The 16,810-nt window shown below is 45.5% G+C and overlaps 1 protein-coding gene across 1 annotated transcript in view; it reads left to right on the forward strand.

Moving 5' to 3' along the window:
* Window positions 1-13,925: 13,925 nt before the first annotated feature.
* Window positions 13,926-16,810, forward strand: part of TMED10 (transmembrane p24 trafficking protein 10) — a 44,699-nt gene continuing 41,814 nt past the window's right edge. The window contains exon 1 of the mRNA XM_060004167.1: window positions 13,926-14,156. Coding sequence (XP_059860150.1) covers window positions 13,932-14,156 — 225 coding nt within the window. The 5' untranslated portion in view covers window positions 13,926-13,931. The remainder of the gene's footprint in view (window positions 14,157-16,810) is intronic.

Consider the following 16,810-nt stretch of genomic DNA (forward strand, 5'->3'; position numbering starts at 1 on the left):
GTAATGGCCCTTCCCTAACTAAGCTTAAGCCCCTGTGTAACAATCCCCTGGGAGCTAGCTATGTGACTGTTGGCATTTTATGGGCAAGAACGAGGTCTAACTCATTTGTGTCCTATGCCAGATGGCTTGACGTATTTCGATCAGATTTAATTGAGAACTAGCTCTGACATTTAAAAGTAAGAAAAGGCATCCTGTGGCTCAGAGCAGAAATACTTCCCAGACACTAAGATTACAGAGAATCTGGGTATCAATCAAGTTCTGGGGATATTTTTTAAAGTATATACTAAAGGACATATCCTATTCCTTTGGCTAGGAATTAGCTTTGGAAGTTTAAGATAGAGGGCCCAACTGATGCTCAATGAGGCCAAATGCTCCTGGATTTATATATTATAATCCTCTGAGTTATGCCTTTGGGTATTCAGAAAGGTTATTTGTACCATCAAGACATCCTGATGACCCACGAAATCTTACTCATAAGTGCTCAGTTCTGGGAACTTAAATCAAGATGTCTATAATTTTTTTTTAAACAAAAAATTCTTAACTGATCTTAACAAAAAATAACTTAACTGGTGGCAAGACTGTCAGCAAATTCTCTTTCCCTTCCTTACCTGTCCTGGTCCCTCTGCTAACATTATTAGCTCCAGTCACCAACTAGCCATTGCTATCTGGGGCCACATTCACCAGAGATTTTATATTCCCTGATAGTGGAGAGAGGTAATGATTAAGGTAATTTCTCCTTCAAGAATGATGCAATGAACAAGACAACCTTGGAGTCCAGTAAACTGGGGTTTATATCCTACTCTGGCACTTGTTAGTAGTTTAACTTCAACCAAGTTATTTTCCCTCCCTAAGTCTCAGTTTCTTTATCTGTGGAATGGGGACAATAACACTGTCCCCCATCTCCAAGATTCTGATTCCTTTGGTCTGTGGTGCCTGTGGATTATTGGAATTTTGCTATGAGGATCAAACGTATGAAAAGCCAAGCCTAGTGCCTGGTTCTGAGTCTGTGCTCCATAAGTGTTCCTTTCCCTTCTCCTCCAACGCCCTCTTCCCTAGTAACATCTGTTAATTTCCACTCTGGACCTCTAATCACATTATATACTGGTATATGTACATAAAAACAAGTGATTTTAATATATAAACATATTCTATCTACATATTCATTCATTTGTTCAACAAATAGTTATTGAGAATCCATTTGCGCCAGGCACTGTGATTAAACCAGTTAGACAAGTTCCCTTTTCTCATGGGTCCTACTTTCTAGGAGGGGAGTGATGTGACAGGGAGGCGTAGGTGTGGCGGAGGAGTGCCACGTGGACTGGGCAGGTGAGGGAAGACTTCTCTGAAGAGGGGGCCTGTGAGATCCAGAGGGCAAGGAGGAGCCAACCTGCAACCAGACCAGGGAAGAGCACCCCAGGCAGAGGGCAGAGATGTTGAAGTGGGAAAGGAATAGGATCCGATTTTATGTTTAAAAAGTATCACTCTGGCTGCTGTGTCTCAGTGGATTACAAGAGGCCAGGATGGAAGCAAGTCCACGTGACTACAACACATCACCCCGGACACGTGGACTCCCAGAGTTAGAAAGGAGGGCAGAGGAGCTCTGGCCCAGAGATGCATATGCAGGAATGACTGGGGGGCTCACCAGCCTGGGGAACACAGGTCCTCATCCCCACCTGCACAATCAGCTGGGGGCATTACTAACAAAATTTCAAGGATCCACAGCCACCACTACAGGCCAAGAGAATCAGAATCTCAAAGATGGGGCCAGGTTAATGGAATATATATATATATTTTTTTTTAACAAAACTCCCCGGGATATATTCAGAGTTGAGAATCATTGTGGCTGGGTGAACTCTCCAGGGCCCAAGCTCTCTCTGCTCCCTGAGACACCTTTCCAGTGTTGGACATCCCATTACTATGATGTTCTTTTTCAGAGCGGGCTAAAAATCAGCCCCTGGGTAGCTTCCCTGTACACCCACTCTTGGGGGGCCAGTCAGCAACTCTCTTTCTTCTACCCAACCCCCACCTTCACCCCCATTGTTGCACGCCACACCCACCAACACCCAAGGCAAATTTTGGCATAGGGGAGTGAAGGAAGTACGGAAACCTTGGATAGGAAAGAAGGAGTTGTCAGGCTTCTGGGCACCCTCCCTTCCCACCCCTTCAGGGGCCCCATCTAACAGGCTCTTGCACCCAGGGATACTGTGTAGGCTGCTCAGAGCCCAGCTTTGTGGCAGCAGTGGCGAACACGTGACCGGGAGGTGAACTGATGACTGTCCTCTCCCACCCAGTCCACACGTCCTACCAGAGAATCTGAGAACTGGAAAGGGCTTTAGCATAAGTAGCTTAATTCTAACTTAACTACGGGTGGGTGGGGGAGGGAGCAGACACTAAATATAGTTAGTTTTTTATTTCTGGGGCATTCCTAAAAGCTGGAGAAGGGGGAAGGGAACTTGATCAACTGCATTCTGGCAGGCTTTGTGTTCTATAATTTACAGTCCTCACAAAAGCTCCATGGAACAGATGCTGTTCTTCTCATTGAGAAATTAGGCAACTGAGGTTCAAAGAGGTAAAGTAACTTGGCCAAGGTCACACGGCAGATCAGTGCCCAGGGCTCAGCCTTCATCTGCCACTGTACCATGCTCCCTCTTGGTGTCCTTCTCTAGAATCTTCCTTCGGTAGACGGATAATCAGCATCACCTTTTCCCCAGGTCACCCCATTTGAGGCCAGGAGCCAGCTCTCCAATTCCTGCTACCTATTGCCCATCACTCTGGGGCCTCTGCCCCCTGGGTGCCCTCTACCAGTGCCCAGCCTCTTCAGGCCCCTCTTTCCTCTTCCTCGACCATATTTCCAGAGCACGAAGAAGCCCTAAAGTATTCAGAAAAAACCCAAACATGGAGGTTGACAATTTGTCCATTTTGCTTGCGTGTTTTGATGCAAGGGCTTAGGGAGGGAACTGCTTTCACTCCTGTTTTGACATGTAGCCCATCGCTTTACCAGCATTGCTATGATTTTGCATGCTGACTCCTCAGCCGTGGGAAATTTCCCAGCTGCTCCAGGCCTCCAATGATCTCTCCTTTAAAGGTTCTGCCCACAGTATTAGCACTTACCTAGGAAATCAGCTTATCCTGTAATGTTCTCTTTCTTTTTTTTTCCTAATTTATTTATTGAATTTATTTATTTTTGGCTGCGTTGGGTCTTCGTTGCTGCGTGCTGGCTTTCTCTAGTTGCGGCGAGCAGAGGCTACTCTTTGTTGTCGCGCGCGGTCTTCTCATTACGGTGGCTTCTCTTGTTGTGGAGCACGGGCTCTAGGCGCGTGGGCCTCAGTAGTTGTGGCATGCGGTCTCAGTAGTTGTGGCTCTCGGGCTCTAGAGCACAGGCTCAGTAGTTGTGGCTTGCAGGCTCAGTAGTTGCGGCACACAGGCTTAGTCGCTCCACAGCCTGTGGGATCTTCCAGGACAAGGGCTCGAACCCGTGTTCCCTGCATTGGCAGGCAGATTTTAACCACTGCGCCACCAGGGAAACCCCTGTAATGTTCTCTTGTCGTTGCATATGGACATGTTATGACCAACCACTGCCATCAACTCATGTTAAACTGAGGGAGGATGTTCTATACTCCATCTGTGTTCCCCAACATCTGAGTTACTATTGAGTTCTTGTTGACTAACTGATTGGCTGATCTGTATACCAGGACCACTCAAATGAAACCTGAAAGGTAGCACCACACCTATTCCTAGACCTCAAAAGAGCAGGGACTAGAGAAAGAAGCCATTCTTTATGCTGTTTTGCTTTCACCGCAGAACTCAGTCCCTGGAGGAAGCCATTCCTATAACCACGATCCTCTCCCACCTGAAGGAAGCCTCCTCCAGCTCCTGGCAGAGCCTTGTCACCTCCCGCAAGAACTCAGGAGCTAACGTCATTATCTCAGGGGCTCTGCCAGGCCTTTTTATCTTAGTTAATTCCCACAGCCAGCCTAGGCAGCATTATTCCCATTTCACAGCTAAGAAAACTCAGGATCACAAAGGGTAAGTAGCTCACTCCAAGGTACGTAAGGACAGCTAGTAAAGAGCAGAAAAGGGATCAGAATCCAGGTGTGCCGGGCCACAAAGCATCAGGGCACCTGATGCTCCTGTGTGTGCTTCATCTTGACCAGATTCACAGCTCTTCAAGGTGGAGACCAGGTTGGGGTTCCCCACAAGCCTTAGCATAGAGCAGGGGCGTAGTGAGTGTTTGCTCAGTAAATTGTCAGAGGAAGTTTACCCTGATTACCTATTGTGTGAGAAACAGCATTGGGGGAAAGAGGAAGTGTTTGCGTAGTGATAAGGCCTGTGTGCCTGATGGTAGCCCCAGGCCCTGGGCCAGGGACAAGAAGTGGGCGGGTGGGCAGCAGAGTGGAGCCTGGCGAGAGGCGCCTCCCTGACAGCGGCTGAAGGGAGTACTGGGGGGGAGGCCAGAGACCTAGGATTTAGTGGAGGACGGGAGCAGCATCCCAAAGGTTGACTGGCTTTGCTTCCCTGGCATCCAGGCCTACAGGTTTCCACCACCTAAAGGGGCTACAGAGACAGGGAGGGAAGAGGGAGGCATGCTCTCAGTGGACACCAGGGCCACCTGGGGGTTGAGGGAGTGGCTGTGTGTGAGGCAAGGGATTTGGGTTTGGGAGCTGCTGGGGGCAGATATAATGCTTTGAAGGTACTCCCCAGGAAGATGCAGGAGAAATATGGTTTGATCCAACACCTCTGAGGAGAAGATATTTTCTTGGAGGACCCCAGACCAAGGAGGCAAAGCATGGAAAACCATGGTTTGGAGGGATCAAAGAAGGTGGAGCTTGATATGGGGAGCTGGTTCCGAGAGATAGCTGGGCCTGATGAGGGCACAGGGTGTGCCTTCGGGGGGACCACAAAAGTAGAGGTGCAGGGGAGCAGAGGGAGTGGGGACCCGGGCGGATGCTGCACATCCTGGCCTCACCGTTCACTGACTGTGGGAGTTTGGGCAAGTTACGTAACCCGCCTGACCCTCAGTTTCCTTATCCATAAAATGGGAGATAATAGTACCATCTGCCTTATACCATTGTTGAGGGGGTAAAATGAGATATGTACTGAGTTTAGCACTGTGCCCAGAAAAGAAAAAGATTCAATAAATGTTAGCAGTAGTCGGTGATGGTGAGGTATGTTCCTGGGAGGGAGGGATCTAGGAGTACAGTGAAAAAGTAAGCCACTGCCAGCCTATTCTGTTTCAGGACAACTTAAATTTACTGAGTGCATACTATGTGCCAGAAACTATTCTCAATGCTGTAAATATTTTATTTCATTTAATCCTCATCACAGGCTTAGGAGATAGACACTATAATTTTCCTCATTTACATGAGGAAGCAGAAGCACAGAGAGTTTGGGTAATTAGACTGAAGTCACACAGTTAATGGGTAACAACTCGGGAATTCTGATTCCAGGACCACACACTTACATCCTGCCTCTCATCTGCTTAAATAAATGTAAGACTTCTAGAGATACAGCAGACAACTGGTCATGGAGTACACAGCAAGGCATGGGGCTTCTCAAACCTCTACTGCGTCAGAATCTCCCAGGGAGGTGATCTAAATTGTGCACACCGGGGCGCCATGCCCAGAAAACCTGACTCTGGCAGCAGTGAGAGTGGTAGGGCTGGGGCAAGGGAGACTCCGTAGGTGATTCTGATGCAGGTGGTCTAGAGGCGGGAGGGGAGCGCATAGACAGTGCAGCGAGTGACGTGGTGGCTTCACCTTTGCGAGCCTGCGAGTTCTCCACTACGTTTTGGACGCATGCTTGTAAGAAGTCAAAGAAAGGCTCTGTTCTCAGTCTCTGGCTTCACATTTTACAAAGGATGAAGTCAACACCTAGACGGTGTAATTTCTAGCCCCAGGTCGCCCAGTGAGTGGGTGGCAGGGCAGAGCCAGGACCCCTATCTAGAGCACACACCTCCCGTGGGAAGCCCAGTTCATGGCTCTCAGTGTGGGCTTGCCAGGAAGCCCTGGTTATCGTAATGCTGGAATGTTGTTTCTTTAATTTCACTCCAAAAGAGTCGATTCTCTCTAATGATTTTGCTTGGTGGTCAGTCTCTTTGCCCCTGACCAACATGTAGGTAGTGGCTTTTGACCTCTGGCTTAGAGACTCTGATGGTTCCCTTCCACACTGCCGGGTCTTCTGCTTTAGGGATGCAAGCTGAGCTATCTTCAGAAGCCGCTATCTGAAATTGCAGAAGTTGGCCATCTGTAGAACTGACAGCACTGGCTGTGGTCTGTGAAACACCAAATCTTGGAGAAGTACCTCTTTAGAAAGGTTATTAATACTTCCTTTGCCCACATGCCGCAATGATTTTGTGCAAGAAAGAAAAAATAAGAGCCTCCCTCATGTGCCTGCGGAGAGAGCTTCCTCCTCATCTGAAGCCCTGGCTTCCCATTCCTCCCTCTTTGCTAACACTTGAGCTGGCAGAACGTGGCTGGCCCAGGAATGAACCTTGTCCCCAAGCTGGTGTTCCAGATACTCTCCTTACCAGAGGTCTAATTTCGTGTCGTGTTCCAGGAGAAAGGGCAGCAGTGCTTGAGCAGGAGAAACAGGGATGTAAGTCAGACTGAGAAACATTTATTGAGCGCACGCTGCTTGGAAGGCGTGGAAAGGTTAGGTATTGAAATAGGAATGGCCACGGGTTAGGTGGAGCATAAGTTTTCAACTCCGGATGCATGTTGGATCACAGAGAAGTTTAAAAAAATCCAAATGCCCAGGTTGCACCCATACCATTTACATCAGAATGTCTGGGGGGGTGTAGTGGAAGTAGCCAGACATCAGTGTTTATTAAAGATCCCCAGATGGGTCCAGTATGCAGCAAAGTTAGGGAACCACTGAAATACGCTATTGCCCTGGACAAGACCCAGATATTCTGTTTTCAGTGGTCTGCATTGGGTCCTAGGTGGGTCCTAGGCACTGGCAGTCTTTAAAAAGCTGCCAGGTGATTTCAGTGTGCAAAGGTGATTCAAGTAAATAATAGAGGGAAAGGCATGTGGGCATTATCAAGATGCCCACAGCTGGTGGTCTTTCCCCATCTATATGGTCTGTAATCGCTCACAAGATGGAGATTTTGTGGAGGGAGAAAGAGTTTTGGTGGATTTCAGAGACAGCTGGTGATGGTAGACACCAGATGCTGACCACTTAGTAGCCTATCAAGGAAAATGCACTGGAGAGAAAACAAAATTTCCTTAGAACCAGGAGTGAAGGCCAAAAATGGTGTAATCCTCTGCTCTAGGTTACCAGGCTTTAAGGTCTCAAAACAGTTTTGAAGTAATCCCAAGTGCTCTTAGGATCTGCATGTGTACAGGCTTCAGGCATGGCTGTTTCCAGGGGTTTGGGGGTAGATGCCATTTGGCTCTCTATTAATCCTCCTTTGGAGAGCCTCAACTCTGAGGCTACTTCCACAAAGCACTGAGCAATTTCCCCATTTCTTTCTTTCCTTCTCAATACTTTTATTTCTTCTCAGAAGCATAAGTGGCTACAGACATAAGGTAAACATGGGGTCCCTGCAGTTCCCATCTTATCTCCCTGAACCTACCTCCTTCCCCCACTAGAGTCTCATCTTCACAGCTCTTCTTTTTTTGTCCCTAGGTTCTTCCACTCCAACTGGTCCAGTGGATTTCTTTTCATCTCATTCCTGTCTTGGGATTCTGCCTTCCCGGCCTCCAGGACTTCATCTCTCTGCCCTGGGCTCTGGGGCTGGTGTTCTCCATAAGCAAACAGTGCTGATGGCGCAGAGGTGACACCTACCTTCTATTCCTGCTCTTTTCAGCTTTGGTTTGCTCTCAAGACATGTGGGTAGTGGTGACAGTTCATGTCATGGTTCTTATGTTTTCTGGAACTTCTTCTTTGGGGACATATTTTTTATCTTTTGCTTACATCATTTCTAAAATTCTTCCTCGTAATTTTTTGTTAAATCCAGACTTAATGTTCTCAGCTCATATATATCACTAGAAGAACTTTGATCCTGGCAATAAGGATTTACAGGCTGTAACTTAAAGGCTGGGTCCTGATAGTTTAACTCGACAATGTTCTAGAGACAACACTGATGAAGGGCATTAATTGTGATGGAGGGCTGGTGAGGAGGTCATGCTTCCTACTAGGAAGATAAAAATTCAGCATCATGAGAATCTGGAGAGGAAGATAAATCTTGTTTTTTCAAGCAAAGTGAATTGAGGGGAGACGCTAATTGATGCTACAAGTTTTGCATTAACTATTAACATCTTTATGGATTTTCTGAAAGACTTAAGTTTACTTAAACCCCACAAAAGTTGTATTTTGAATATAAGTGAGGGTAGAAAAAGAGAACCCAGAAGAATCTAAAACTTCTTAGTAGAGTGGGAACTAAATAACAAAGATCATGTTTTATCAAATGTAATTATGTCTGAAAACCGGTCTGCAGTTAGGAGCTCTCATTTCTATTCTCAGCTCTAACACTGACTCATCATATGGCTTGAAGCAAGTCACTAAACAGCTTTGGACCTCAGCTTCTCCAGATGAAAAAATGACAATTAAAGTACTAGATAGAGGAACTAGCATTTATGGAGCAACTGCTCTATGTCAATGTGCTAAGTGCTTTATATTATGTTGCAGTATTTCCTTCAGCAAATATTTGTTGATCACCCAGTGTGTACAGGACATTGTGCCTGGCCTCAGGGAACAAAGCAAAGACCTTGCTCTCTTAGAGCTTAAGTTCCATTCGGGTTGGGTGATAATAAACGAAAAAGAAAGAAAGAAAGAAAGGAAGAAAGGAGGAAAGAAAGAAAGAAAGAAAAGAAAGAGAGAGAGAGAAAGAAAGAAAGAAAGAAAGAAAGAGAGAGAGAAAGAGAGAAAAAGAAAGGAAGGACAAGATACTCTCAAATAGTCACAAGTGCTATATAGATAATAACACCAGATCATGTGATAGAAAGTAACCTGGGGACAGGGTTACTTATGTAAGGTGGGAGGTGACATTGGAATTGGGACCTGAACAGCAGAAGCAGTTTGCAGAGCCCAGAATCCATGGGACAAGATGTGGAGAAGAGAGTTCCAGGTAGGCATTAAGTGCAAAGGCCCAATGCAGGTAGGAGCTTACATTGTTTGGAAGGCCAGGTGACTGTAGGAGAGTGAATGGGTGGGTGGTAGGAAGAAGTGATCACTGGGTAAGATGAGATTAGAGAGGTAGGCAGGAGCACGACTGCAGTGGCTTTGGGGCTGTGGAAAGGTATTTGAGCTTTATTCTGATTGGCCTGATTTATATTTTTTAAAGAAAATCACTTGAGGTGTATTAAGGAACATGATTATAGTGGTGCAAGAATGGAAACAGAGACAACAGTAAGTAGGGAGGCTGTTGTCTTATCTAGGTGAGAGAAGAAACGTTTCTGTAAAGGGTCAGATGGTACATATGTTAAGCTCTCTTGCACACATTCTGTTTCTCTTCCTCACTCTCCTGATCCTCCTCCTTTTTTTTTTTTTTTGCGGTACGCGGGCCTCTCACTGTTGTGGCCTCTCCCGTTGCGGAGCACAAGCTCCAGACGCGCAGGCTCAGTGGCCATGACTCACGGGCCCAGCCGCTCCGCGGCATGCGGGATCTTCCCGGACCGGGACACGAACCTGTGTCCCCTGCATCAGCAGGTGGACCCTCAACCACTGCGCCACCAGGGAAGCCCCTCCTCCTTCTTTTTTAACAACCCTCTGCAAATGTAGAAACCATTCTTGGCTCTTGGGTGATACAAAAACAGGAGGTTGCCTGCTGGATTAGGCCTGACCAGCTGGGCAGTAGTATGCCGACCCCTAGCTTAGAGAGAAGTAGAAACTGATCAGCATATATTTAGGACACAGAACTGGTAGGACTTGCTGATGAACTGCTCTGTGTGGGGTAGGGTTAAGAGAAAGAGGAAACAAGGATGGCCTCAGTGAAGAAGTAGAAAGTGGTGTCATTTACTAAGATGGGGAAGCAGCAGATTTGGGAATAGGGGGAGAGGGGATATCAAGAGTTAAGTATGAGTTGCCTATTAGTCATTCAAGTGGAGATGTCAAGTAGGGAGCCTGATATAGACTCTGGAGTTTAGGGGAGAGGTCAGGGCTGGATATTCACATTTGGGAGTTATCGGTCTATGGATGCATTTAAAGTCATGGACTGGAAGAGATCACACAGAGTGCAGTGCAGAGGTTCCAGAACCAGCTCCTGGGGGACTCTAGAACTTAGAGGACCCATAGAAAAGGTCCTTGGAATCACTCTCTGGGTCAAAGAGTATGACACATGACAAATTGTTTTCCAAAAGGGTCTTTTGCCTCTTCACAGAATGCATCTTGTTTTAGCTATTTAAATACACCCTGTGAGTGGGACTGTACCAACGAATGGACGGGGGCACTGGAGTTAGGAATCCTTGACAGCTTTTGCGTTGGAGCTGGGGATCCTCAAGCCACACCAGAGGATTAGGCTGGTTAAAGGAGGCATCAAAGGGCCACAGCTCTTCCAGGGACTTCCAACCACAGAATTGCCCAGCAAGGTTATTACAAATGCAGATTTTTAATAAGCGCTTCTGATTCACTGTCTGGAGTGAGGTGTGTTTTAAACAAACTCCCTCTCATACAAACAAAAGTTTGCGAAACTTGTGGCTTAAGGATAGACTGGGTGGAGGGTGTGTCCTAGTGACATCTCTTCACCTCCACAGTCTGGGGGGTGGGGGGGTGGCGGTTCAGGAATCTTAGGTGAGACTGGCTGGGGAAGTTTCAGGATGATGGGATGGCAGAGGACTGTTAGGCCAGGAAAAAACAGTTTCTCTAGTTGAGGGACACTTTCCATTTGCTCTCCAATTCAGAATGAGGCCTTTTCCCCAAACAGATGTAAAATGGTACCTTGTTTAACGCTGTTGCAGAGTTCAAAAATTCTAGTTTCCTAGGAATATCTACTCTGCCCTCTAGTTACACAGCACAGAGGGTAGATTTTTTTTCCTCTGTCCTTATATGGAAACAAGATCACATTTTTTTCAATTAAAAAAAAAGATATGAGGACTTTCCTGGTGGCGCAGTGGTTAAGAATCTGCCTGCCAATGCAGGGGACACGGGTTCTAGCCCTAGTCCGGGAAGATCCCACAACTAAGCCCGTGTGCCACAACTACTGAGCCTGCACTCTAGAGCCCACGAGCCACAACTACTGAGCCCACATGCTGCAACTACTGAAGCGTGTGTGCCTACAGCCCTTGCTCCATAACAAAGAGAAGCCACCGCAACAAGAAGCCCGTGCATGGCAACGAAGAGTAGCCTCCACTCGCCGCAACTCGAGAAAGCCCGCACGCAGCAATGAAGACTCTACGCAGCCAAAAGTAAGAAAATAAAAGTAAAAAAATTTATTTAAAAAAATATGCTCATTGTTTGTGAAACTGAATTAGTACCTACATTTTGGATACATTATGGATTAAATAAATTTGTTTGAAAACAGCTAAGGAATAATGGAAGAAATTTGCTGTTAGACCTTCTGCTAGGAGCTAAGGAATTAATCTTACATTCATTGAACCATTATTTATTGTGCCTTCTAAGTGCCAGGCACTATTTTAGATTCAGGAAATAAAGCAATGAATAGAATAGACAAAAATTCCTGCCCCTGACAAAACAGATATCCTAGTTAGGGAGACAGATCAATAAGTGTGATAAATAAGTAAAATGTATGCAGAAACTAGATAGTGATGAGTATGAAGGAGAAAAATATAAAGGAGGGAATGGGGGACAGGAAAGAGCTGGGGGCCAGGATAAGCGAGAATATAGAACAGGAAAGGACTTAAGAGCTGTGACTGCGGAAAGTAACTCAATTTCCCTAAGTCTCAGTTTCTTCACCTGTAAAATAATATGTAATAGCACCTTTCTGAAGATGGTTCAGGCCCTCAGACTGACTCTGTCACTTTTAAACTATGGGACTTTGGGTACAAAAGTTCTCTGGCCTCTCAGAACCTCAGTTTCCTCATCTGTAAAATCAACAGATTTCCCCAGCCTATGTCCCATGGGTTTTGAAAATGCCAAATGAGATCATTAGTATTTGTGAAAATATTTTAAAACATATAAGCTATTATTTAAATGTAAGAAATTTAAAGAAAACACACACACAGGTATTTTATGGGTTGCAGATCTCTTGCTGATGGTCAGCAGAGCCTCAGGACTGAGAGTAAACAATGAATTAGATAACGGCTTGGTTCTGATTCCCTGCACTGGCAGGGAAAAGGCCAGTGCAGCTTATCAGGATGTAGTGAGTAGATGAACAATCATATCTTAGATCAGGGATAAAATAATCAAACTAAATGTTCCTAAGTAGACACCTCATAAGGTAATTATTATATGACATTTGTCAAATTTTAAAATGCTTTACAGCTCCTTTATGTTTGTTCTTGTTTTGTTTGTGGGACTTCAGTTCCAGGAAAAGACTGAAAGAAGTTATAAATACAGAACAATTATTTCATTTACTAAGAACAGACAGTCCATCTTCTGGGTATTTCTGTAGATGCTCAATAAACATGAATCGAAGTAGATAATTCTAAACATAGGCTGTGGAGTACTCCTTTTTTATCTTCCTATTTTCTTCAGCCCTGAATATTTGACAGCATCCCCATAATGGTTTGTTAAATCAATAAACATGTCAGTATGCATGCATGCTATAGTGTCTGGCACACAGTAGGTAGTCAGTAAATATGTGTTAAATGAAAGCATGAATGATTACCATGTAAATTTTCTTACTATAGACTAGCCAATTTGATCCCTAAAGTAATTTAAACATTTAAAACACACCAATACTTGCTTTCCCTGCATAACGTTTATCTGGTAAACTGCATTAGGTTCATCTCCCACAGTGGGCTAAAACAAGGTTTTATTCAATTTAAATACAGAATCCAAATTTAGCTTGAATAGTACCTAGCAGAGTAGGTGCTCAATGTTTGCTAACTAAGATGCATATTCAGAAATCTGTTATTCCAGGGGGGCTTCCCTGGTGGCGCAGTGGTTGAGAACCTGCCTGCCAATGCAGGGAACCCTGGTCTGGTTCGAGCCCTGGTCTGGGAAGATCCCACATGCCGCGGAGCAACTGGGCCCGTGAGCCACAACTACTGAGCCTGCGCGTCTGGAGCCTGTGCTCCGCAACAAGAGAGGCCGCGACAGTGAAAGGCCCGCGCACCGCGATGAAGAGTGGCCCCCGCTCGCCGCAACTAGAGAAAGCCCTCGCACAGAAACGACGACCCAACACAGCCAAAAATAAATAAATAAATTTATTTTAAAAAAAAGAAAAGAAATCAGTTATTCCAGCCCAAACACCCGGCTCAGGAGCATGAACTGGACACCTCCAGCTCACATTCACCAGGTGACCTCTACCCCTTCTCTGAGGTTCTGGCCCCCGCTCGCCTAATAGCCAAATTAGAATCTTTTCTCAGCCTCTCGAAGTCTTCCTCTCAAGTGCTCAATGTCCCAGATGTCACCAAAGCGCTGGGACAACGCACCCTCTGCCCCACGTCCGGTGCGCCTGGGAGGTTGGTGGGCGGGCCCAGCGATGGGCTTTGTGGCTGTTTCCTATTGGGGCTTGGTTGCTATGGTATCACCGACCTTAAAACTCGCGGGCGCTACTTCCGGATGTTCGAGGAGAATTGCTTCCTGGGCTGCCCGTACTTGCTATGGTCGACTGGGCGGTCACAGAGCTTAAAAAAATGAAACTTTTTCCGGAAGCTTCTAGAAAACCTCATTTAACCAGTTTAATTTGAAGGCATTACGTGGTATCATACGCCTTCTTCCCTTTAAAAAGATTCACTATACATTTTTCATCTATTTGCCAGCCTCCAAAATGGCGCCGACGGCGTTAGAAGGTCAGAGGTGAGCTACGTGATCCCTCCCGGTTCCGGCGCGATAGAGGCCCAGGGTGGTGAACAGTCTCCGGCACGATGTCTGGTTTCTCTGGCCCACAGGCCCAGCGTGGCCCTTGCCCGTTAGCGTTGCTGCTTTTACTCCTGCTTGGCCCCACCTCGGTCCTCGCCATCTCCTTCCATCTGCCTGTTAACTCCCGCAAGTGCCTCCGCGAAGAGATCCACAAGGACCTGCTGGTGACGGGCGCGTACGAGATCACCGACCAGTCTGGGGGCGCCGGCGGCCTACGCACCCATCTTAAGGTGAGGTACTGGGTGGGGCGGGGAGAGAAGACTGAAAGCGTCAGCGAGGTAGCTGAGGACCCGAGAGTCCGGCGGGCGGAGGCCTGGAGGGCGGTCTGGCCTCCCGGAGCGCGGTCTGGCCTCCCGGAGCGCTAAAGGGCGAGCTGTCGAGACCGCCCCCTCACCCCGCTTGTTGGCTGTCGCGGGGCGGGGCTGGGCGCCAAAGCTGGGAGCCCATTGAAGGGCCGCCCGGCCTTGGCGGATGTGGTGACAGCTGAGCGGCGACGGCCTTGACTTTGGGTCCTTGTCACGGTCCTATACCTGTTTTGGTCTTAGGTACCTTGAACTGTAACTAGGGTCTCCAAAGAAGTCTTTGGATGCTGATTATGTGTAGGGACCGGCATCTTAAGACACATGGATGCCTGCAGGAAAACGACGGAAGCACTGAAGCTTACTGTGAATAACAAAAAGCTGTTATTTCTTGAGCATCAGCTGTGTGTCAGGTCCTGTGCGACTGTACACATATTACCATTTAGTTCATACACTACCCTACGAAGTAGATACTGTTAGCCTCATTTTACACACGAGGAGACTGAGGCTCATAGAGGTAATAGAACATATTGGTGTCAGAGCTGGAATTGATTCTTAGTTTGGGAGTTAAGTAAGGTGACAGAAAAGTGCTGCAATCTTATTCTCTTTTTGTTTTTTATTTGTAATTCCTGTGATTGATTAAAGTCGATTACTGGTCACAAAACGGTTTCAGTCTCTAGTCCTTTCCTTTTTGGTACCCCAGAGTCTGGACTTGGCCAAGTTTTCAGTAAATTTCAGTGATACTCTTGGATGGTGACAACTACTACTATAGTGCCGTTTGGTCCCATATTACATTTAGGATGACCGGGCCTGATCTTTGAAACGTTAATATAATTTGATATGTGTCAAGATTCGATTGTATTTTAGGTAATTTTATTCATTCACTATAAGCACGTGGTTTTTGTTTTTAACAGAATGGGTCTTGAACTAAACAGGAAGAAACATTTTTACATTTTAATAGAGCTTCAGGTATAATAAGACCATAGTTTATTTTTAAGGTATTGGAACCCAGTAGTGGTAACAGATGCAGTTTATATAAACTTTATTTGAGAGATATAAACTATTTTCAGTGCTGTTGCACCATGAGCCAGCCTTTTGCTATTCTCTTCAGATACCAAACACCTTTGGCCAAGAAAGAGATGATGGCATAATTTTATATGCTTAGATACAACATTTTGGGGGTCGTGCTTCTGGCTCTTCAAAGGATGTGTAGTGCATAGAATCAGAGAATTTGAGCAATGAGAGTTTACTCTCATCTTTAGTGTTGCCCCCTCTGATTTGTACTTATGTTTTAAAACCCTCCCGTGGCTGACTATTCTTCATCTGGTAAAATGTAAATTTCCCAGCGTACTCTGTAGCGTTCTTCATGACCTGTTCCTGAAGCTTTGTATGCTTTGTCACTCCTCACTTTGCATTTTACATATGAACCTCCCTGAACGGTACCCTAAACTCACTTATTTTCATCTTATATTGTAATTACTTATATTTATATCTTGTCTTCCTCATATTTATATCTTGTCTTCCTCATTAGACTGTTAGTATCCTGAGGGCAGGAATTATTTTCATGTTTGTATTTTTCAGAATGTCAGGCATACTTGCTTCTAGTAAGCACTGAATACAGAAACCATATAGTGTAGCATAGTCTTATGGGAATTACATCTGTATCCAAGGCTGCTGAAGGGACCTTGACAGCAGGACTCTGCATCTACGCACTAGCATTTTACCATCACACAGTTGCTCTCCCCATGTCTGCTCTGTTCTCTTGCCACTAGCCAGCTTAATCGGACTACTCCTGGGGTCCTTAACCTAAACGCCAAGTAGGTGATGTAAATGAATGAATTGGGCCAGCTATAAGAAAAACAGTGGTGATGTTAAATGGGAGATAATTGGGAGTAGTGGAAAGTGTCAGTTTGAAGTAGCCAGTACTCATCTCTTGATGAGGGCCTGTTGCCACATCTGATTTTTCAAATGAAGTCAGAAATCCAGATTTTTATGTGAAAGCTCCTGATTTTAAAATGTCACCAACTAATTCAAATCAATTTTGGCATTTGTTTATTTTCAGTTTTATAGAGAAGAGTGCAGTCAGTCCAGTGTGTACACATTACCCAGATTCAACAGTTATCAGGTTTTTGTCACACTTGTTTCATCTTAACTATTTCTCCCTTCTCATTTTATGCTGAACTGTTTTAAAGTAAATCCTAGATATCTGGTATTTCAGTCCTTCATACTTCAGGATGAATCTCTTAAAAATTATGAACTTAATCACAATGTTATGTGACTATAATATACCTCGCAAAGGTAACAATAATTCCATAATACCATCTAATAATACCCAATTCATATTCAAATTTCTCCACTTGTCTCAAAAGTATCTATTTAAAATTAATTTGTTGTATCACTCAAGTCTCTTTAATCTATAGCAGTCCACTCTCCCTCCCCGCCCCCGCCTTTTTTATATGCTTGAAATTGTTGGAGTCAGAGGTCCTTAAATCACGTCCTACATTTTGGATTTGTCTCTGCTTCCTTGAGGTGTCATTTAACGAGTTCTTTCCCCCATATTTCTTGTAAAAGGAATCAGCTGTAAA

Source organism: Delphinus delphis, chromosome 2, assembly GCF_949987515.2.
Source record: "Delphinus delphis chromosome 2, mDelDel1.2, whole genome shotgun sequence".
NCBI lineage: Eukaryota > Metazoa > Chordata > Mammalia > Artiodactyla > Delphinidae > Delphinus > Delphinus delphis.